Source organism: Pieris napi, chromosome 2 (assembly GCF_905475465.1).
Source record: "Pieris napi chromosome 2, ilPieNapi1.2, whole genome shotgun sequence".
NCBI classification, from domain to species: Eukaryota; Metazoa; Arthropoda; class Insecta; order Lepidoptera; family Pieridae; genus Pieris; species Pieris napi.
The window spans coordinates 7,558,358-7,583,550 of NC_062235.1; the positions used below are offsets into that span (position 1 = coordinate 7,558,358).

Consider the following 25,193-nt stretch of genomic DNA (forward strand, 5'->3'; position numbering starts at 1 on the left):
GTTTTTTATTACCTGTCTGCGAACAAATAATCATTATTTCGTGGTTTGATAACACAATTTTTTTCAGTAGCACTCATTTAATTGACAAATATAAATATTTTAATTGCAGTTTAACAACCTAAACGCTAAAAATATCTAGATATTACATATCCATATAGTACCTACTTATTTGAATAAACTTAAAGAAAGAAAGACGACTAGAAAACTTAGAAAAATCTAAGTAATAGTCGTTAAGAATACAAGATTCATTATAGTGACATCTATGTTCTTTTACATAAACTCTACGAACCATAGAAACCCTCAAAGTAACCGAATATAATAGCGTCTAATTTTGTGTAATAATAATTTACATAGTATAATATTTATTTTGAGAATTATTAGCGCGTTTAGTAGGTATACATTTTTGCCTTAGTACAGAAATGTCATAACCGGAAGTGCTACATATATATTACGTATAAATAATGTATAGTAATAAGTAATATGATGCAATACCGGTGAACGTGTAATATATAAATATAAAATTACTTACCAAATGTACATCTGCGTGATTTCTCTCTTTTTAAAAATATCCACTTATAAATTGATAAAATAGTTATAAAATGTCTTTCACTAAATAATGTAAAGGTAAAATATGTATAGGGAATAATTATTGATATAGGCACGTATTTGATATGTATTTTGTTGAATTAAACTAAATGTTCGTTACGTAGATTGTTCTTAAATCACCATTGCACTTAGGGATTAAAACTTAACTCTCTCACATCGGACGTCCCTGTTTTGTCCATAACTATTTTCAATGTCCATGATTTATTATGTTTATTTCACAGAAAAATAAAAACTATACACCGCGCTATGTCCCGAATGAAAAGGGTGGTTTTAGTCACGAATTAATTGGAAAAAAACTTAAATGTTATGGCAAAGTGAGCACTAAATACTCATGTTATGATAACTGTGAATATTAATTATTTTACGTGATAATAAATACGTGGTGCGGTTATAACGAGGCGTGCAGTGTTGTCAAACGGGACGCATGCGCAGTGCAGGTGTTTTGACAAGTACGACGGTAAAGTCGATACAGCAATAGCCCTAGTTTCACTTATTACCGCAATTGAAAAGTAGGCAATCCCTAGATAACTAACTATATCGGGCTACTAATGCTATTTTAAAGCATTGTTAGTAGCTAAATGTTATTCTAATTTGTTAATAACTAATTGCAATGTATAAATTTTACATGTATTTAAGCGTACTATTAAACATTGTTTTGGTTTTAATTTTTATAGCATTTAGTTCTACATGACTGGCAGAGCACTATTATATGCAATAATTTTCATAGCACCAACAATATGTTTGTCAAATGTCCTGTTACGAAACCAATAAACTGTCTTCCGATTAATGGTTTATTGTTCTTTGTTAAGGATCAATGGACTGTAACTATGGATCTTTGTTTCGATAGATCGATTTGATTACTATAATTATGTGTAAGACCAAACCATGGCAGTTCCTAAAAAAATACTGCCTTAAATAAGTTATATTACATATGCTCTTATTCATAATAATTTAATATAAATAATTACTAGTCTTAATACGCTTTTAACCTAGTACTTATACTAAGTAGTTTTAGGCTTATATTGAAGAAACAGATCAGCTGCAGTTTTAAAACAGTATTGTAATTGAGATTTAGTTCTTATGAGTAAAGGGTTAAAATTACAGATTTAAAAATAACGCTATATTATACATATAGATATTCTAAATCTTAATTGCCTAGTAATAAATGCCTATGAAGAAGAATTAGCGATGAAGAAGAATTAAGATTATATAACAACATTTTGCGACGTCACGCGCTTCACAAGTATATTTTATTGGGTCTTCGTCGTGTAACGGAAAAAAGATATCATAATCATAATGTGCACTTGTTCACGCCTAAACGTTTAAACGTAAAGGGACTTTGCTATTAAATGCTGCCTTGAAGAAGCATTGACAAGACGCAGTACTCGATACCAATGTAGCTGTAGAGACTCTCATCATTTTGGACTGGTACGTGCCTTAGAACTATTTTTAGGAATCTATCAGTCTTCTGTGGATATCAGGGGCCGACAGTCATTGTGTAATAACGTAATTTTGATATCAGAATACTAAAATGGAGTACATAACGGAAAAAAGATATCATAATCATAATGTGCACTTGTTCACGCCTAAACGTTTGAACCTAAAGGGACTTTGCTATTAAATGCTGCCTTGAAGAAGCATTGACAAGACACAATACTCGATACCAGTGTAGCTGTAGAGACTCTCATCATTTTGGACTGGTACGTGCCTTAGAACTATTCTAAGGAATGTATCAGTCTTCTGTAGATATCAGGGGCCGAGAGTCATTGTGTAATAATGTAATTTTGACATCAGAATACCCCTAAAATGGAGTTACCAACCAATTGTTAGCATTACTCTAGGGAAATAGTTTGTTTAGCTTCTTAGTATTCGCAATAAATCTCATTATGCACAAATGTACCATCACATTGTCATTCTGACAACAAATTTAATTTTTTTTTACTTTTAATATAAGCATTGGTATCATAAAAACCGCCCCCTGCCACTGTGCAATTATATTGTCGTATAATTTAAAATGAAGTTGATATTGTTGAATTTAAATTAGCTCTGAAGAAATCGTACCTTCGTTTTTTAAGAGTGCCTTGCACAATCCGCTAAGAGCAACAATTAGAAATCCTATTCAAACAACGTAGCGTCTCTCTGATACTAATTAGAACCATTTTCATTTAGACTTGTATTACTGATTAGCATTCTGGTGTGTAGCTTTCATTTTGTAGGTCATGTAGACTGAAACATTGTATGTACTTTTCTAAAGGAGTGCAATCCAGATATCTGCTATAGCTAATAATTTAAGGATTTGTAAAAAACCTTTTTACTTTACAAATAATATTTCATATCAATAAAAACAACTAAAAAATACTCTAAAGACTCGCTACCAAATACTTTAGCTCATCCAACACACGGGTGCAAAGATCACCAATTTTTATAGTAAGATTGAAATTTTATCTAAAGTCAAAGTCAAAAATCATTTATTCATTTAGGTAACACAATGTACGCTTATGAACGTCAAAAAATAAATATAAATTAAATGCTTCTAATTTTACATTTACTGCCAGTTCTCAAATCATGGGCGTAGAACGGAAGAGAAGAACTGGCAATAAACTCTCCGCCACTCTTTTAAATCGCCAAGTTTTTTGTTTTACAACGTTTATAAGGAGTTGCAACCATTACACCATGTTCCACATGACATCTTAAGTAATAAATAATAATAAATTAAAAACAAAGATTTGTCCTCTATTAGCAGGAGGCATGGTGAAATAGGAGCACGCACTTACATTCTCGTGGGAACAACATCTATCATTGCATTCCTTACAAAAATCTAAATTGCGTGCTTTTAATTTCCTGCTGACCTTATGAACGGCTACTACTAAGGCCTCATCTGGAATCGTCGACATCCTAACCACTAGACCAAAGAGGCAGATAATAACTTGTTAACTTTAAAGGTTGCTGCGTGTTTATTTTGAATTTCGAAGGTAATATAACTGTCGTACGTCCGTGATGAAAAACAAAGTGGGTAAATGATCGCTGGTACCAAGCGCAACCTAATCTGCGCATCGCATCCAAGCTAGCGTGCATAGAGCACAGCGCACACGCCGTGTCGGTCGCGGTTGGTTGGCCAAGCGCGAACCGTTTTTTTCTACATAAACATTGTTCGCAGTAGAAATCGACGGGCGTAAAGCATTGTACGCTGTTTAAATGCCGAGGATATTAGAGCGTGATGCAGTTAAATAATGAAGTTTATTGTGAATAATACAATACATATAAAATCTGATATTTATGATAAAGCATACATTATATATAAGGTTTTAAGGTGTTATCCACAAGTTGCAGGTTCTGGTTTAGGTTTGCACATAATAATAATAATCATAAGCCTTCGCTGGACCGCATTCGACGAAGAGCGATTCGAACCGTCAACGACCAGTCACTTTCCGTGTGGCTTGATCCCTTGGCGTTGCGTAGAGATGTGGGGTCTCTTTGAATCTTCTACCGCATTCGCGTTCCACAACTGAGCGTTTTACACAAAAAAAAATATTTTGCAAAGCGGCAATTTATTTATTACACTTCTTACCATAAAATTATACATATAAAAAAAATTACTACCCGATGAGGTATTACTAACGTACGTAATATATATGTATATACTATATACCTATTTTTCAACTCGTTACTTACTTCAGTAGGTACCATTGATCGGAACCATTTCACGGGTAAAGGCCTCCTCCAGCATTTGCCAGATTTCTCTATTCACGACTTTCTCCATTAGCTTGCCGCTAACGGTGCTATATCTTCATTCTACTTTTTTCTAGAGCACCCTCAACTTCTTCTTCCGCATGGTTGTCTTTAAAGTCCACCTTTTTTATGTTGCATCTTGCTATATGCCCCATATAGAGAATAAACAATTTATTACAATTTTAAGTTCCATGTAGGTACAACTCAATACAGGTATATAAATTTATCGACTTCCGCTTTGGTAAATAAGTACTTATGCTCATTTAAGGTGCACTTATTTAAATAACTATCTATGCGCATACGCAATGAACCCGCATGTTTTTTGTTCATTATCGATCATTGCTTACATGTTATTTATTTTATCTACCTGGTAACAAAGCATTACATACGATTTTCTTAGAAAGTAACTAAATTAAAGGAGAAATATTACATATATCACCCTTGGGTCGCACGTGCGAATTAAACGCTTTTCGAGTGTTTTTTTTTTTTTTTTTTTTTAATCTTATTTATTTTATAAGCCATACATCTAATGATTAAGGCGGCTTAAAAATATAAGAACGTTGACAAAGGTATTACTCTAACAGTTTACTAATTAACGAGCATTTTTATAGTATTCAGATCTAAGGTTCAATGACTCTATAATATAACTAATAAATCTGTCACTAAAATCAGCAGTGAACCCTGAACTTAATATTTGATGGAGAAAGAAGAGAAAGTCGCCAGTAGAACATCGAGATTCCTTTAAGAAATCCAACCTAGCTTTTTCATTGATTTTACACTCGAGAACTAAATGTAGGAGGTCCTCTTCTCTCTCACATCGTGTACAATTTGGATCGTCTCTTTTTTTCATAATAAAATTAAACTTGTTAAGTGGCATGTGGTAAGTACGGGTTCGGAAGCAAATAACTAAATCATTTCTATTGAGAACTCTTGAGTAAAACCAAGGCTCGCGTGGAGGTTCGTCCACAATGGTCCTGTACCAGATGCCTTTGTCCTGAGAGCATTCATTAAAATAAGATTTAAATTTCATAAAATTGTGATTTTTAATTTTTGGGAGATGATCAATGTAGTGCGGTACGATGTCGAGAGGTATGCCGGTCTGTAGAGCTTTGGATGCAAGAGAGTCCACAAACTCGTTACCCCTGACACCCACATGTGAAGGAATCCATTGTAGACGAACTTCAACCCCGTTACGTATCAATTTATAGATACATTTAATAATAAGGTAAGCTTCGTTTCTACCGACACTACCGCCCTTAGCACATCCTAACAAATGTTGTAAACTGCTTCTTGAGTCTGTAAAAATAACTATTTTATGGTATGGTGTCGACTCTATGTAATGTATTGCTTCATTAATTGCAGTCAGTTCAACTCCCATTACAGGTATACTTGGATTTTCAATAAGAAATTTTGCCCCAAAATCTGTAGCCTCATCGTAAAACGCGCAACCTGAGCCGTCTCTTGTTTTGGATCCATCAGTGTAAATTTTAATATAGTCCGAGAACTGAACATCTATCATATCTTCGGTACGTTTCTTAAGATCGTTAATGGGTAGTTTAGCTTTCGATTCATTAATAGTGTTAATTCTATGTAATATGATATTATCCCAGGGGAATGATTTAACATCAAATGAAAGCAAAAATTGGGGCAAAATCTCAAATTGTGACATAGCCAAGTTGGAAAACTTTCTGAAACTCTCAAGCAGAAGTGGAATTTGGTCTTTGCGCCAATATCTAGGACCCGAATTTAAATCGTTGTCTAATGTTTCCAATTGATTTTTCAATTGGTCAGATGATCTGCAAGAAAGTTTCAGAAAATATTTGTCACTTAAATATGATCGTCTCAGATATAGGGGTGGAATACAAAGTTCGCTTTCCATGGCAAAAATTGGCGTGTCCCGAATAAAACTTCCACAAAGGCGAAGACATTGGTTTTGAATTACGTCCAACCTCTGGAGAAGCCTAGAGTTGGCGTTACCGTAATTAATGCATCCATAATCTAGTCGGGATCGTACCAGAGACAAATATAATCTTCTTAAGTGAGTTGGATGGACACCCCACTTTGAACTACTTATGCAACTAAGGATATTAACATATGCAACACATTTTTGGGCAGTTTCTAAAACATGGCGGGTCCAGTTCAGGCGGCTGTCCACCCAAACACCTAAGAACTTTGTACAATTTGTAAACTCAATTTCAGTGTTATTTATTCGTAAACTAATAAAAGGCACTTTATATTTTCTAGTAAAGATGCATACTTTAGTCTTTGAGAGAGATATTTCTAATCCAATTTCCTGTAACATTGTCATAAAAGTGTTAAGACTTGATTGAATGATACTAGCACAAAAATTAATATTTTGATTAATACAGTATAAAGCGAAGTCGTCGGCATATTGTGAGACCTTAACTGTCTTAACGAGTGAGTTGCACAATTTAATTGTCACTATATTGAATAAAATAGGTGACATTGGGTCACCTTGAGCTAAACCTTGTCTGCTTATTCTAGTTATTTCTGTACCATCCCCAAGCCTATATATCAAAACTCTTTCTTTTAAAAATTCTCTAATGTATCTAAATATGAACGGATCGACATCAAATTCAGCTAATGAGGTTATAAGAGGTTCAATTGCCACATTGTTATAAGCGTTACTAATGTCTCCGTAAGCGCACAAAACGTATTCCTTGTGTATAAAAGCCGTTTCTGTGTCTACAATAAACCTACTAAGATTGTCTTGACAAGAAAGTCCACGTCGGAAACCCAAAGTGCTATTATTAAATAATTTTTTGCTTTCGAAATGATGCTCAAGCCGACGAGCTATCATTAAATTAAAGGTCTTACAAAGGCAGTTGATGAGTGAGATAGGACGATACTTATCAGTGTTTCTCTTAAGTATGGCAATAAGCTTGATCCTACGCCACTGCTCTGGTATCTCACCTGTTTTATAAATAGTGTTAAATATGTGCAAGAGATATTCCTTCGCGTTATCCGGCAAATGGTTAATCATAGAATAAGTAATGTTATCTAAACCTGCCGAAGTATCTACTCTTTTAAGAGTCAAGATAAGTTCTGTAAGAGTAAAAAAAAAAGGACTTAAACCATCAATATTGGAATCTAGGGGCTGAATGGAAACACTGTCAGGAGTGAGTTCTGTTAAAAAGGAGACTGCGGTATTTTCTGGTAAGTAATGCTTTGGGCTTCGGTAACCTTTAATCCATCTGAGTTTCCTCCAAACCTCATAACTGGGCGTACTGTAATCTATACTATCACAAAACTGTTGCCAGGAATTCCTTTTGGCAAGTTTAATTAGTTTTCTAGCAATAATTACTTTTTCCTTGTAAATTAAATAGTTTTCGACCGATCGTAGTTTCCTAAATTTTTTAAGAGATAATCGTCTCTCAGCTACTGCCTTCGATAAATCAGGATTCCACCAAGGTTTAGGTTTGAATTTTTTAGGGTTAAAACCGGTTTTAATATATGGGATGTTTTTATTAGCACTTTCTTCAATAACCTCAATAAGTTTATCGTAGTTATATTGAACGTTATCTCCGTAATCTAATCCCTCACATGCAGATTCTATGTGTTGAGTGTAATCTATCCAGTTGGCCTTTTTGATGTTCCTTTTTAATTCGGGGCTATTTTGGGTACTGTCTAACGTTTTAATAGAAATAATGAGGTGATCACTGCCAAGAGATTCGTTAGTGACGCTCCACTCAAAGTCTAGTGAGAGATCGGCACTACAAAAGGAGACATCAGGTGATGTGCATATCATACTATCATTATGCTTAGCGCAACGGGTAAAGTCTCCATTGTTAAGAAATACGTAATTATGTGATATGCTAGCGTTCGATAAAAGCCTACCTCTTGTGTCAGTAGTATATGACCAAGCCATGTGATGAGCATTGAAATCTCCGACTATTAGAGTTTTCTCAGAAAAGTGACTAAAAAGCTCCTGGTATTCTCCAACGCTAACTGTGACATTTGTAGGAGAATAGACCCCTATGATATGTTGAAGTTTATTGCTATTAAGGATTTCAAGGCACAAGACGTCAATATTATTAAAATTACTTGGGAGAAGTTTGAGACTACAGTTTATAGATGTATGGACCAGGATAGCTAAGCCTGCATATCCATCTGCTCGATCCTTTCTAAAGATAGAGTAACCTGCTAAATTAATTTGGTGATCGCATTGCAGCCAAGTTTCAGAAAGAATGCATATATGTACCTTTTGATAATGTAGATATACGTCCAATTCACTTAACTTTGGTATAAGACTTTGACAATTCCATTGAATAATATTAAGTTTGAATCCGATGGTCGAGACCATCAAAACTCACAAAAAATAAATATATTATGTAAATAGTATTGACTTAAAAGTAACTTATTTAATTAAATTGGGATTTTTCTTAATAGCTAAGAGCTTAAGTTTACCTATAATACGAGAAAGTCTGTTCTTAACACTACGATATGATATGATCGGTATTAAGTCAGAAAACATTTCAATTAAGGCACTAATGTCTTCTGTATAGCTGTAAGTTATTTTCGATATATCCTTAACCCGATATGTGTGAGTGAGAAAATCTTTGACTTGTTTTCCAGATAGTGGGTACTCTTTACCTGAATTGGTTGTAAACTTTTCAACGTGATCCCAGTCGATCGATTCAAGATCGCTATGAGGCGATGTTTTAAGTTTTTTTACACTCTTGGATATGTGTACTTCATCTAAGCTGGACTGGGAAGATTTATCATCGAAGTCCTCATCACTATTTTCGTTGCTAGTTAGGTTTTTTTCTCTTGTTGTTTCAGACTCCATGAAATCAGTTGTAGTCGAAGATTCAGTGGGAGGGTGTGGCCGCTTGAAAATTGGTGTCTCCGTAGTATCCCGTAGTGTTTTTTCGTTGACAACATTTGAGTCGTTACTATTATCCGGGCATTTAGAGGCTACGTGACCGTCTTTTTTACATATGAAACATGTCATAGTATCTGATGAGAAATAGATCCAGTAATTTGTTTCTTCAAAATCAATAGATAGTTTTTCTGGAAGTCGGGTGAAATCTTCGGGAGTTACGTAAACTTGTCTTCGGAAGCTTAGAATGTGATTATAGCCTGTTTCATTGAAACCAGCACGCAGGAAAGAGATGGGAGACTGCGGTGTGATATTCATTTCTAACAGCTTCTTTTCAATATCGATGTGCGGTATAATGGGACAAACATTCGATATTATGATACGTCTGTTTCTGCTGATCAGCGGTCGGATGGGTAGTTTGTGGTTTTGGATCGTAACAAATTTTTTTTTGTCAATGATCTCATCAGCGATTACCTTTGAAGAAACGTAAATACAAATTCTGTTGTTTGATATTCTTGATAAAAATCGGATTTGGGATGGGTCTATGATTCTTCCTAAAGCTTGGGCATAATCTTTGATTTGAACGTTTTCTAAAGCATCGATGACAATTGCTTGATCTTTTTTAGGGAACATGGTATTTTGGGTGACAGTAGCATAACTAGGGTTATTGACTAACGATTGGGGGTTCATTTTGTTCCTGTAATCAGAAACAATTGGCAAGTAGCGAAGTTATCACTTATATAAAACACACAAAAACGATTCCATAATAATTAGTCACTATCACAGTGAGGGTAGGAAGGTAATTGCACTCGTGGAAAAATAATTCACTAGCGCGCGCAGGTAACGACCGGTCTCGGTGACAAATCACTGACCACTGGCTTTTCGAGTGTTAGAATACAATGTTTGTTTGTAGGTCGGTTTCAACCCTGTACGAAAAATATATACGATGTAGCGGTGACATTTGTAACATTCCAATTCCACTACCTGATCACGGACATTGGTTTAATGAGGTCTAATTTTAGATGCTTTAGTTGACTTGTTGTTGGCGATAAATAAATACACCAATTCATCCCCCAGATACCCCAAAGATATTTACGACAATTTATCTCCTGCGTGATACTACATCGATAAACTTTTGAATAATTAGTATAACATGTTTTTTTTTAGGGATTGATCGTTCCCAATATGTTGTAAATTGCCAAGGAAGTCGACTCCGTGGTATATTCATACATGCAGTGTATGTAAAAATTATACGAAGAAATCATTATTTTTTTCAAGATAAAGCACAGACGGCTTATAATTTACTTCTCATTAATGAATCAAACAGATTCAACAACAGTCTCCCTAAAATTATTACTATAACATGAACACTTACTATAACAATAAACAACTAAACAGTAGTGATTATTGGATACCACACAATCCATTCAAATTTTTCCTGGCAATTGTAGGTCCTTATAAATAGAAAGTACCTATGTATCGTAAATGCCAGCATATAGTCAGGAGAATCGTTGACATTTTATGCATAGTTAATTTTATGGAATAAAAACGGTTTCTTATATAAGCTTATTATTCCAACTTGGTATCTCGGTACAAATTAAAAGAAACAATGATTTAGCAAAAAAACGTCGTGAAGTTAGCTTAATAATATATACATATTAAGAAGCTATTGAAAATTAAAACTTCAAATTGTACTTGTCTTAGTTAAACGCGTAAATTATATATGTAGTAGTCCTTTACACAATTTAGCTATTGACTTCCCATTGGTAAATAAACTAAATTGAGTTTTGCTTTGTATTCACATATGGCGTATACAATATATTGTTTTCGGGCAAATCTTGGAGACTCGTTTAATCAAATTAATTAAGTATGTGATTTGCTTACTTTTATTTATTACTCGAATGGAGTATAAGTATGTTTTCTCTAAAATCAGACTTCACATCGTCTTTTTAGAGTATTCTGACTTACATACTACTTGTAACAGAAGGAGCGTTCGTAAAGTCGAAACGGGGATTGCTGAATTTTTTATGCACTTGGCCGGCCGCCGCTGTGACGACATTGCATACTGATGTAACTTTACGCTACAATTTGAACCTTTTCATTTCCTACACATTTTTAGACTATATTCATAATTATAAAGCAACCATTAGCATTATTAGTATTTGTTATTGTCCAATTATCAATTTCCCAAGATTTAACTATCATATAATTAAATAACACAATTATGTTAGACCTTAATAATGAAGGGTCCAAATTATGAAAAAAGACGTGTGTGTACTTATGTACACGCGTTAGAAGTTATACTTTTTTGGCGTAAAAAGAAAAAAATCTTTTCAAACATTCTATTGTAGAAATAACGATACTAACAATCGATAAAAGGTATTTAATACATTGAAAGTTTTATTATAACGCATTATCTAGTTAAATAAAGTATCTTATAATAAAATGTTGCCTATAGCTAACTTAACGGTGTCGGTTTTTCGTGACGGTGTGCGCACACATCGTAAAAATTAAATTAAAACTAAGTAAAACTTCAAAAGAAAACACTTATGATATGTTCTTATATCAACCCTATTTGGCCAACTGTAATAATAATGCTGGTCAACCTTAAATAACCCACCGAAACAATTAAAAAAATAGCAGTGCAGTTGTTGCACCAGGGTCGCTGCTAGTAGATAAAATATTTTTCAGCATAGTACCATAAAATGGTATACAATTAAAGCGTTAATGGAATAACACAAGGCGCGTTCTAGGAATCATATCGTAATAGCTCAATCGCATGATGTTGAACAAACACACGCAAATGTTTGTTCCATCGCTACTGATTCTTTCTATTTGCACAGCTTGTTGTTTGTTAAGAGATAGTATATAACAATACTTAGGTTTTTAAAGATTTTAGTACAGACAATTTTTTCCTTAATATGTGGCGTGAACTAGTCTAGCATTCAGATTCGTAGTTACATCGTTCGATATATAGATATACCAATAAAGATAATTTGATAAACTACTGAATACAGCTGTAATTCCTTTAATTAGGATTCATCAAAAGTACTATCTCAATGGCAAGGGGAAGATATTAGTGATAAGCCATGAAGATTGCCTAGATTTGCCAATCTTCTGGATTGATCAGACGTTATTCAGTGATTAAGTTCGCCCTCGGTCTGGACTTTAGAGCGTTCCAATACCAACGCTGCTGGTTAACCTACCATCCGTGAGAACCTCATAAAAGAACGAAATGTTGGAGTTTAAGGTGGAGAGTGGATAAGATTTATATTCTAGTAGAAACTACTGGCCGAAATTTTCTCTTAATGAAATCCGTCGATTTCCATATTAAAGTTTATTAATTTCTTTAAAAAATTTACACCCCATGATTGTCTACTATTTGATTATTTCTGTATTCAACAGTCTCTTGGTTGAGTTACCTATACTTGAGTTGCGTTTATAGCTAAGGTGAAAAAAAAAAAAAAACGTTTCAAACAATTTATATTAACAAACCACACATTATATACAATAAAGGGAATGTTTTAACATAATAAATTATACTTCACACAAATAATATATTGTAATAATATTTTACAGCCGTACAAGGCACATAATAGAATGTTATCCAAATAGATCCTATTTGAAAATTCCATATTTAGTTCACTTAATGCATTTACGTCTTATTTTAACTGCTAAAACATCATTGTAAGACTGTAAAGTTGTTTACTTAAAGGGTCATTTACATAAAACCATATTATTATATGAACTTTAGATTATACATAAATTGACAGGACTAGAATTTCTAGGGTACCCAATCCCAGAAACATTTTAAATTCAAGTCAATTTTAACATACACATAAATATAATAATTAAAATAATATCGTTATTGCAAACTTCACTTATATTTATAGCTGTTATTTGTCCATCGTTAAGTCATATTTTAAGTTAAAATTAACAAACAACTCTCAATGGAAATTTAACCTTTGATTTTCATTCTATTTAAATGTTTTCATTGAGTTTTCGAAGATATGGTTCAATCATACAACTTGTATGGTTGTACCATTATCTATAGATAAATTAAAAAGAGTTTATATATGAGATTCTAGTTGTTATATGTTAATGATAGAAAATAATTAAAATAATAAACACCTTTAATGTAGAATGTCAACAAACTTTTATTTTTAGCTTATTGTCCATAGAAAATAAATAAAAAGTGAGCAAAAATTCAAGCATCAAATATTGTGACAAGTGCCTATTTCCTTCAGACATCTATTGATATTCATATTTTATTAATCATGTTCTGAACCTTGAATCAAGTTGATGAAGAAGTGTAATTTTTTTTAAAAGTATATGTTGCAGTATAATAAGCCATTCAATAAACAGCCTAGCCTTTTAAATAAACAGCGCTGTTTGACTAGCGGCCTGACAGATATTTAGCTGTAGCATTTGTAACAACATTAAATATGGCTGGCTGGCTAATGCTTAGGCCAATCATACAATAGAGTGACCAGAAATAAAAGAGATGAAATATCTGATATAAAAAATATTTCTTCACTAAATTCATTTTATAATTGTCACTACACTCTTCCATAGTACTTGTGGTTGTACATTAAACCTTTAGAAAACACCATCAAAGTTGTGGTTTGCCATTTGAAAAGTTTCGTTTCGAGTTTGAGAGTGGCAGAAAGTGGAACTAAATTTAAATTAACAGTCAACAGGCTATGCAAGTTATAATTCATCATTGATCCAAGTAATTTGCCTAGCTGCTTGATAAACTGGCTGAATATCTTTCAGGCCGCTAGTAACGGCACTGTTTAGTTAAGAGTCTAGGCTGTTGATTGAACAGCTAATTAAGTTAGTTGACTGCAACATATACAGTATATACTAAATAAAGATAAAATTTATTTAAATTAATTACATCAAATTTACCATGTTATCCAGGGTGGTTGGTTCATTTTATTTATTGGAACATAAGTCATGTTAACTGGCAGGTTTATTATAGCATACTTCATATGTAACTTTTTAAGTGTTCTTAAAATGGTAGCTCCATTACGGCCTAATAGAAAAGCTGCTGGTATATTGACATCTATGTCCATTCTGAAAATAGGTTTAAAAATAAATTTTGTATGGTGTAACATCAACATTTGATTTGAAAACAAACCTAACTAGCTTACAAGAAAACAAATTGTTCAATGGAACAAAAATTCTACATAAACTATTCTGATAATAAAAATTTTCAATTTATTTCTGTCAAAGGACTTGTTTTAAGAATTCTTTCACTACATTAAAAAAATGTTAAAAAAGCAACAGACTATCAATTTTACATACCCTCTATTACATACTAAAGAACTTTACTAAAAGTCTATTCTACTTACTTATCATCCACCATTTCTATTAGATGATCCAATGCGTCATCCCATTTGTTAACAGACTCTGTTATAATAATAGCCCTTGCACCTGCTTGCTGAGCCTTGGCAGTTTTAAAAACAAACGAGCAATCACTAAAAAAAACTTGAATTTTATTTTATAGTCATTTCTCTTTGAATCAAGGTCTGAACTAGTGTTTCTCAAAGAATAACAGATAAAATCCATATGTAAATAATTAAATTAATAATAATAGAAATAGACCAAAGAGTATTGACTAAATTGAACAATAATTAAATGCTTATTTACTTCCATAAGCATAACCTGATTCTTTTTAAATTATTAAATATTGTACAATACCTACCCTCTCTCAGCTAAAGCAATATTTCCAGAGATGTCTTCTTGATTGTGAAGATCAGAACAACTGTTTATAGGTACAGTTGGTACTAATCTTGCCTTCGTCATGTGAAAGCTGCCATTCTGAAAAAAAATACCTCTACTTTAAATATTTGTATGGGAGAAATAGATAATTTTAAAATAGGATACAAAAATATTAAAAACAGAAATATTAAACTTACAAAAGTTGCACCAAAATCTTTGGCAGGTCGTATTCTATATGAATAACGCAATTCTTGCGGATCTAGTATCTCAAAAAATATATCTCCGGCTATGACATCAGCCGACGACGATCCATCATGAAAATGCAAATCATTTGCTGAAAATCGTAAAAGTATAATATGTATTTCAGGCAGAAAAAAAAGATTATAGTCAAGTAGTAACTTACCTCCAGGTAAAACTGGCTTTATATTTAGCAATGCAAAAACAATTACTAAAATAAAATTTGTACAGTTGTACGCCTTTATAGAACACATTATTTTTCGTTTATATTATATTAAGTTAAGTAAATACATTGCTTAGAATAATAATAGTCTATAGGTTTTCCTATTTTTATTGTACATTGCCAATTTACCTATTAAAAAAATGGACCATTTAACTTTTAAAGAAATTGTTTTTAATTCCATTGATAACATAATGTCCTCATTTCTTTAGGTTATATTCACAGATTAGTTATTAGTGAATAGTTTGAAATTTGAATATAAGACTCAAAAGTTCAAATTTAATTGTAAAAAAAAATGTATACTGGCCACAGATTTGAGAAGCCTGCAGATAATAAAGATAGGTTATCAATGTTGCTACAGGCTACTCCATATTCCATAACAAAGCGCGCTGTGCCCAAAAAAGTGCTAGTTTTGTGACTGTATTCGTATTTTAAACTCAATACAATTGTTTTTTAGTACAGAGGGAAACGAGAAGGCGCTCGCCTGATGTTAAGTGATACCACCGCCGATGAACACTCTTAATTCCAGAGGGCTCGCGAGTGCGGTGCCGGCCTTTTGAGAATTGGTAAGCTCTTTTCTTGAAGGACCAATTGGTTCGGAAATAATTCAGTGGGCAGTTGGTTCCACATGGTGATGGTGTGCGGTAAATGCTGCCTTAAGAAACGCTCAGTTGTGGGATGATGGACGTCTAGGTGATAAGGGTGGAATTTCGTATTCTGCCTCAACTGATCGGACATCTTGAAACTCAGCTGCAGGTATTAATCCGAACAACTCTTCTGAACAATCTCCATGGTGAATACGGTAGAAGATGCAGAGTGACCCCACATATCTACGCAACGCCAAAGGATCAAGCTGCTCGGAGAGGGATTGGTCATCGACGGTTCGAACCGCTCTTCGTTGAATAATTAAAAACATTTAAAATAAAATTTTTAGGCTGTTTATTTTGAAATTAACTCAAAAATTAGGAAAAAATCGATTAATAAAAAAATTAATTATTTTTTTAAGAAACATCTATAATTTATTAATCGATTTTTCATGCTAAAAAAATAATCGATTAATAAAAAATCGATTTCTTTTAATGCAGAATGTCACATCCCTAGTTCTGTTGAGTGACGATTCTCATATTGAATATAGAGCGTTCACAGTGTGACCATGCTTAACGTTTTTTCTTTATGTAAACAGCTCTCAGAAAATAAACTCAATTAAACCTTTACTGTGTAGTTGGTAAAAAAAACTAAAACTACTTTTTGACCTGACAACGTCTTATAATTCGATGGAGCCGGCTGCACGCACGAAAAAACATGACTCATGCGGCGTTACCTCGCTCTGAGCCGTTCCATTTAAGACTTGAAATGCAAGCAAGAGCGCGGAACGAGTGACAAAGAGGTAGAATGTGACATTCTGCATAAAAAATCGCGTAAAAAAAACGATTTTTACTTTAAAAAAAATCGATTATAATCGTTTTTTTTAATATTCGATTATTTTTTCACATCCCTACAAAGAGGCCTCCGCGTTCGGCAGCGTTTCTTATGACGTTGTCACGTTCAACTATCGTCAGTAAACCGACTTTACAGACAACCGATTTTTTTCGCTAGCTGATTCATCTGAGTATAGTGCTTTTCATGAAAGAAGTCCCGCGGTGATTTTTGGAACTAAATTTCACAGGTCGGCAATGTTGTCATTCGTCGATGTAATCAAGTTTGTTTGATGTGGTAGATTTTTGTGAATTTTTAACTAGCTTAGTGCATTATAAAGATTGATTACATTGCCAAAAGTTGTAAAAAGTTCGGCTCGAGAAATGATATTAAAGGTGAAAGAGTTCTGTGAAGCGGAACATAAGAATCAAGGTGTTTTAATACCACTAAACAATGTTCGGAAGAGAGTTGCCGCCATAACAGGTACTTTTTAGAGTTGCCATTTAATAATTTTTTGCTGTATTGATGGTACTTTTATGATATAAATTCGTTTTTGAAATTGAACAAATACATAACGTGATGAAACTAGGTAACTGAAATTAAAACATATAATACATATTACATAAGCATTATAAACTTAAAGTTATTATTATTTTTAATTGTTCATAATTTAATTGCAGGTGTGTCAGAGAAAACTGTAATAAGAATTACAAACGAAGGTATAACAGCGGCGTGTACTTCGAAAAAAATCGTTACCCAACAATTATGCAATAAAACTCTGAATAAAAAATTGTATTGCTATTCTTTACCATATTTTCTCATCTTCCCTGTAAGTAGGTAGAACACCGCTAATATAAGTAAATAAAAATATACTTTTTACATAACAGAAATATTGTTTCATCGAAGTATGCAGAAAATAATATTTGATAAATTACATCTGCTAAATGTAAATAATATAGGTAAATTTTTTACTCATAAATGGCAACATTACGTCATGCGATTGCAGCGCCGCGTCTGGGGGACTTCTTTCATGAAAAGGACTATAGGCGGAAACATACTACCAAAACGCCACGCTACACCACGCCATCCGATGCATGTCAGTACTTATCAATCCCATATATTTAATATGGTCAGATGCACATAGACAACACGCCATGTGATCACACGTGGTAACATCCAATCGATTTGGATCGGCGTGTTGTGGATGTTGTGATGATGACGTCATGCGTCAATGCTTTCGAGTTTTTGACACGAATGTCAATTTATATACTTAGATATTTTTGGATTTATTTGGCGAAATGAACGACGAACAATTAATTGAGTTGGTGAAACAATATTCTGTTTTATATGACATAAGATTACCTCAATACAAGGCCAAAAACAGGGAATTAGGATGTTGTTAGTTTAATACAAATAACCTGCTAATCAATGCAGTTTATTAGAAAACACAGGGTGGGCCAGAAAGATTTGCGAATTTGAAAAAAATATAATAAAAAAACTAAATACAATACACATACAATTTTTTATTTCAAGTAAAATAGACATCTGGGAAATTTATTTCTTAAAAATAACAGCATCCAGGTGTGCACCATGGCGCTGCAAACATTCCTTGAATCTGAACCTCAAATTGGTAAAAACTTGCTGGCACATTGCGCGGGGAATAAATCAGCTAAATGACTTCTGAATTTGCAAGCGTGTCGTGGGGTCGCGTGTTGGTAATGTGCACGATGGACATCGGGTGTCGACACGACACGTCGCGTCGCGTTTTAGTAGTATTTTTCCGCCTTATAATGAGAAAATGTTGTAGGGGTTACTACCTAACTACTACTAAAATAGATAATAGAATAAATTTTATATAACATAAATAATTTAAACCAATTAAAGTTTGCCACGTGGTGTACGGTGTTTTTAAAGTAAAGGGTTATAGCCCAAGAATAGACAAAATAATTATTCGTGATAACGTTTCATTGCACGCATTTTTCAAATGTATTATATTATATGTAATTTAAATAAAATGTCAAAATAAACAACTTAAAATTAGTTTTGCTTACAAATTAAAAATATTTGTTTGGATTTACTGAATAATATTTAAAAAATATATATTTTATTTGAGAAGGCGAATTTGTTAGTACAGATAAATGAGAAAAAATTAGCATTTCGTAAAATGGAACGAATAAACATAACAAATTGAACAATGTCAAAACAAATACAAATCGAGTGCGAATTTTATTATTAAAGTGATTCGTCGGTGAGGCAACAGTTGATGCGAGGAAATAATTGTGAGTTGTTGCAAATTAAAAACTTAATAGTGGGTTTTACAATTAAATTATTATATATTAATTGATAAAAACAACTTATTAAATCCTGTTGTTCCATTTCATTTTACTCTACGGTATATAGTTTCATTTTCATATTTTATTTGTAATAATAACATTTAATTATCTAAGTTTATTATGACGGTATAAACTAGGACCACATGTGTGGAATTGAGTGTGACAATTATTTCTTTATTAACTTTTGTTTTAAAATTTTCTTGACCGATGATTTCTGACGTAATATACGACAGTTATAACTCATTTAAAATGTGCTCATTAAGCTATAAACTAAATTATAATATACTTGTATGTTTCAGGTACAATTTACATAACATAATGGATTCTCGATCTAAAATTTTACAACCAAGATTATATCAAGTACAACTTGAAGAAATATGTATAACAAAAAATACAATTATATATTTACCAACAGGTATGTTAATTGTGAAAACTGTAAAGTTATATTTATCTTAGCTATCATTTTAATAAAGGAAATTAAAAATTTTAGGTTCAGGAAAAACTTTTATTGCTGCACGTCTTATTAAGAGATTTATGAATCAGTTAAAAAAACCATGGGGAGAAGGTGGTAAAAGAACATTCTTTCTTGTCAACACAGTGCCATTGGTCAACCAACAGGTAATAAATTTATTTTCATATAATAATATGATTGGTAAGTAGGTATCTTTCTTTTATATTATCACATATATAATAGGATTTAAGTATTAAATAAATTTAACAATATTTTATTTGGCAACATACTTTTCCAAAGTAATATTTTAAACAATGGTGGTACATATTTTTAGCGAGTAACACAAAAAAAAATCTAATCATTTATTTCAATTAGGCCTATTAAAATGGCACTTTTGAAAGTCAAAATTACAAGTGATTAGTTGCCCCTTCCAAAAGGTAGTTTCATATACTCTTTTAAAAGCTTTTACAATATTTTGTAGACATTGATTTGATATGTGAAGACCATGTACCGAGAACAAAAAAAACCTACTATACTAAATAAAATAGGAATGGTGTTATAAAAAACAATGCAACAGATAACTATAATATTATTATGTAGATACATGCTTACATATTTCCAAATATAATTACATTATTCTTTCTAAGAAAATAAATAATAAACATACAGTCAAACAGTGAGAGCTATGTTAAAGTTGATTCCTTTTTTTAAAAAAAGAACTATAAACCTATATAACTAGATTTGCTTTTGTCTAGTTTGATTGCCTTATGTAGCAGGACCAGCATGTTTCCAAGCATTTTTATCTTGAATATAATCTTCAGCATTTTTAATATGCTAGTCTACAACATGTATTTTTAATAAAAGTTATAATTTTCTTAGGTTTTAGTTTTAAATGTCAAGGTATTTTATTGTAACATTTAGTATAGTCCCTCTAAAAGATGTTTGTACTTTGCCTAATTTGAATGACGGTTGATCAATTTGATCTCTATTTCTAATATTAATATTATGTCTTTCACTTATTTTACTAAAAATATTTGTGGTTTCTTTCTAACATTCGTAATATTCATATACAACACGGCATTATCATAATATTTTTTTTTTTAAATATTTCGCGACGACGCACAGTGGGGCCAAATCCCGAAAAGCTGGCCAAAAGTCTAAAACGTTATAAATTTGGCTGAAAGTCAGTCCTCGGGGGTTTTCGAGGTCGCTGATTACGAATCAAAATTAAAAATAAAAACAAAATGGCGGATTTGAAAAAAAAACACTTATGGAGAAAGTATAAAATATATATTTATGTTGTATAATACGGTAAAACATAAAATTGGTTAATTTTGAAGTTCATACATCGTCATCCGAAGAATAATTTGATTCACAATCAGTTGATTCAACTTGTAGCTTCCTGTTGTACTTGCTGATAAACGTGGCGCAACTATCAATAGAGTTGCTTCTGGTAGCAACGACTTTGACTTTTTTCGTGGCAGTTCGCGAAAGCTCGAAATTAATGGATCGGATATTAATAATAAGCGTTAAAAATGTCTTCCATTTTTTTAGCCATGGGATTTTATTGAAGATTGTTCTTCGAAAGAAACACGCTCAACCTTTCAGAATATTTTTGCAAAAATTTCTTTTCAGTTCTTGATGTTTGTTGCCACTTTTTGCGAAAGTCATGAAACAACTTGCGGAAGACAGGTTTTACCTTGTCTGATATAGCGAAGGTGCATTGCAATTCAGCAGACATGAAATTTTCAATCGCTGCATATTTTTCAGTTGCTCCGTCATTCAAATGACCTTTCAATATGGAAAAAAATTCCCCTCTCGACAGGCCACATGCTTAACGTTCATCAGCAACAAATCCTAAAATTGGAGAATAATAATAATTTAAAGTAAACAGTAAAACATTCCGCGCCGTTTACGAAATTCAGAAAATTTGTTTTACATTGCAATAACTCGTACTTATGACAGAGGCAGCTAGTTTCGATTTTTGTCACTAAATAATAACTCCATACACAACATGATATCGGTCAAGTCTTAGATCTCTACAGAATTTATAAACTTTTCTCTACGTGAGTTATGTCCTCGTAACAAGGTCACTACATAAGGACCACCTTTGTTACTTAGAATAATTAGGTAATAAGATTACTGTACACATGACTTCCTGGTATTTGTCAGGAAGCCATTACGATTAAGATATAACCCTTTGTTTATTTAAGTATAGAAGATAAGTCTTGATGTAAGTTGGAATAATAAATAAAGATCAGTCTTGCTTTGCTCTTCAAGCAGAAATGAGAAAACACATACAACTTGTTTTTTAAAAACCCTTTCGCCTTCGCTCACTAGTCACTACCTAACTCGTGTTTAAATTTTTTTGTAATAATCTTCCGTTAATTTTCGTACAAATGATTCGGTTATTGTTATCGCATAAACTATTATTATTGATTTTGTGTTAAATAATCATTTTCTACTTGCAACTACTGATTCCATTTTACAAAATAGAAATCGGTTGCTTTTTAGAGATTTGACGACCTCTTGAATATACCGTTGAAATATTTTCTCACGACAGGCGTAGTTCGATTAAGGGTCCTCTTTCTATTGTCCTACAATGGTAGGAATAAGAGATTGGGCGCGCTCATTCCTAGAATTCGACCTTCGGACCCTTACCCAACTTAACCCACGGCTCGAAATTACCGAAACTTGAATTCTATTTTTAGACTTTTGGCCAGCTTTTCAGGATTTGGCCCCACTGCGACGTAGATTATAAATGGCCCTGACAGCTCTCTTCTGCAAGATAAAAATAAGATTCAATGTCTGCAGCTCGACCCAACAGTAAAATGCCCCATTCAACATTATACTGTGAAAGTAATCAAAATAGACCAAACGCGCGGTTTCTACATTTGTTAACTGTCTTATTTTCCTAACGGCATAGGCAGCTCAGCTGGCTCGCAAGAGATATGAGGTTCCCATTGTAATTTGTCGTCTACCGTCATGTCTAGAAATATTGTTTGTTTATAAATTCCAGTTTTCCTCCGTTCAACATGATGTCACATTTGGTATCGTAAATCTAATAAATGTGTTTTTTTTTTCAATAAGTAGAAAATTATTACGGAAAGAATTAGAATTATTTACGTCGTCAAGATTTGGGACCCTCGATCTATTTTAAAAATCAATGATGTGTCTGCAAATAACACCATCTTCAATTGATTCTGACTAATTTGCGTCCTGCGCTTCCTCCCAAGCGTTACAAATGTTCTTGATTAGGGTAACACCGGCGTCAGTCGTACAACTCCCCGCTGTAAAACCATACTAGTGTTCATGAAAGATGGTATTTTTATTGAAGTGACATAACATTTCATTGAGCATTAACTTTTCAAACACCTTACTGAGAACTGGCAAAATTGACACAGGATTAGAACTATAATTCAGATTAGATCCCAATTCAAAATTTACTTGATTTTTTGCCATTCTATCCATGCATGTAACAACTGAACTTAAATATATAAATAATAATTATCATACTATAAATAATATTAAGAAATTCGATATTTATAACTCATTAAATAGGCCAGTTTAATTTAACTGTTTTTAAATAACTAATATTTATTTTGACTTATACACCTTCAAAATCATTTTCCATTAACTCTTCTCAAAGAAAATAATGTGAAGAATAAAATGTATGTAAATAAAAAAATATTTAACTATCAAAAGTCATAAACCCTCAGCTGTGATAAGGATTTTTTAAGTGAACTACGTATGAACCACTACAATATAAGTACCACTATAAACTAATTATATTTTGAATAAACTCTCCTTGGTTTATCTAAGTACTATCCTATTATAAATTATTGTCTAAACAATAGTCCATTTGTTTAATTAACTTTACTAATTTTATAAAGCTTATAGAGTGTTTTATTTTTTGAAAACACCAATTTATTTCAGATTTTTTTCTGAATTAATTGGGAAAGATAGATTAGGGTAGGCTATAGAATTATAGATGCTTCAACTAACAAAATGGAAAAACCATTACTGTATTATGTGCAGGTTGCATTGTGTGCACTGCTCTATAATAAGCTTGTCTAGTAGTTAAGAACTATATTTATTTTAAAGCAATCTATCACAGCTCATCCAAGTATATTGCGGTTTGTAAATAAGAAAAAATGTGTGTTCATAAAATGGTTGGGGCTAATGAATAAGGACTACGTGTCTCCCAAGTCCATAACCAAACATAGATTATAGTTTTAATAATGTTTGTGTCATCATTTTTTTTTTCAGAAACATGTGATTGAAGAAATGTGTCCAGTCACAGTTGGAGCCTACAGTGGAGAGGATAAAGTTGATTATTGGAACAAAATAAAATGGGACTCTGAGCTTTCTCAATATCAAGTAAGCATATAATGTCTTAATTTTCTAGTTTTGGTCAAAAGCCAAAATGTAATTTGTAAACTAAGTGTGAGACACTCAACTATAAATAATTGATGGTCACATGTTATTAGAATTGAATCAGGCTGTACAATATTTTGGTAAAACGTCTGTTGCGTCAGTAATTAAAAAAATATAATTTCAGGTGATTATAATGACTTCTCAAATATTACATGATATGCTCACACACAAGTACATCATGCTTGAAGATATAAATTTATTAATTTTTGATGAATGCCACCATGCTGTTGATGAACATCCAATGAGGTTAATTATGAGGCATTTTGACGGATTATGTGGAGAACAACCAAGAGTAATAGGTATGTAATTTATCAGTCTGGGTTGAATCTAGAGCATGAGAATATATAAAAAATGCCATACGATTTAGGTCAAACTAAACGTTTTGGACTTGTCGCCGATACAAAACTCTTTACGATTTTCGTCCTTTTCTTATACTGATTTTTTAAAAATAATTTTCTATAAAAAATGTATTATTGTACACGTCGAAATCTGGAGTTGAACACACTAACCGCTAGCCTAATGAGGCAATTAATACAATCGATTTTAAAACCCCACTATTATAGGTTTAACAGCAACATTGCTAAATTGTAACGTTACGTTACACAAAGTTGAGGATACACTTCGGGAACTCGAAACGACATTTCGAGCGACTATAGCCACAGTTCATGAAAATGTACAAGAGATCTTTAAGTGAGTAAAATTATATATAATTATAAAATATATTAATAATTCTATCTAACAACCTGTGAAGAATTTATCCAAGTTGGTGCCGCAGTTTGAGTGAATGTGAATTTTAATAATGTTGGTTAACAATTATTATTAAAATAAATAAATATACTCTGTGCCATATTTTTCGTCTATCGAGCAACCCACGCTTTTTCACAATAATACCAGTATTTTTTGTTCATTACCATTTTCAGCCTAAATTAGGAATTATTTTTCACTTTTTAGTTTGATATGCTTTAAAAGCGTGTTTTATAGTTTTTTAAACTATATTTATTTTCCACTTTTTAGTCTTAGCAGCAATACGTGTTGTCTCAATTTAATCGTATTGCTTTGTGGATTTAAAAAAAATTTCATTGTTTTTTCGAGATAAACCTATGAAATTATTATATTATCGCTGATTCTTTATAAGTGTACAAAGGTTGAATTAAATCTGTCCGTTTAAAGTGGGTCATCGAGTCCAAAGGAGTC

The 25,193-nt window shown here is 32.4% G+C and overlaps 2 protein-coding genes across 9 annotated transcripts in view; one reads left to right on the forward strand and one right to left on the reverse strand.

Annotated features, from left to right (window-relative positions):
• Positions 1 to 12,644: 12,644 nt before the first annotated feature.
• On the reverse strand, positions 12,645 to 15,628 carry LOC125061228 (PRADC1-like protein). 2 transcript variants are annotated; one of them, XM_047666559.1, is made up of 5 exons: positions 15,495 to 15,628; positions 15,103 to 15,239; positions 14,889 to 15,004; positions 14,536 to 14,661; positions 12,645 to 14,257 (listed from the first exon to the last, which is right to left on the reverse strand). In XM_047666559.1, the coding sequence occupies exons 1-5, from the start codon at positions 15,553 to 15,555 to the stop codon at positions 14,086 to 14,088; spliced, it is 612 nt and encodes a 203-aa protein (XP_047522515.1). In that variant the 5' UTR covers positions 15,556 to 15,628; the 3' UTR covers positions 12,645 to 14,085. The 2 variants fall into 2 exon arrangements, with proteins under 2 accessions (XP_047522515.1, XP_047522506.1); XM_047666550.1 differs by having other exon boundaries at positions 15,309 to 15,626.
• Positions 15,629 to 18,923: 3,295 nt separating this feature from the next.
• LOC125062729 (endoribonuclease Dicer) overlaps positions 18,924 to 25,193 on the forward strand; it is a 45,457-nt gene continuing 39,187 nt past the window's right edge. For 4 of the 7 annotated variants that reach the window (XM_047668827.1, XM_047668859.1, XM_047668868.1 and 1 more), the window contains exons 1-6: positions 18,924 to 19,057; positions 19,411 to 19,526; positions 19,602 to 19,729; positions 23,832 to 23,942; positions 24,124 to 24,298; positions 24,563 to 24,689. In XM_047668827.1, coding sequence (XP_047524783.1) covers positions 19,430 to 19,526; positions 19,602 to 19,729; positions 23,832 to 23,942; positions 24,124 to 24,298; positions 24,563 to 24,689 — 638 coding nt within the window. In that variant the 5' untranslated portion in view covers positions 18,924 to 19,057; positions 19,411 to 19,429. Of the gene's footprint in view, positions 19,058 to 19,151; positions 19,171 to 19,410; positions 19,527 to 19,584; positions 19,730 to 23,831; positions 23,943 to 24,123; positions 24,299 to 24,562; positions 24,690 to 25,193 lie in introns of those variants that run through there. The other 3 variants (XM_047668842.1, XM_047668835.1, XM_047668851.1) reach the window with 3 other exon arrangements.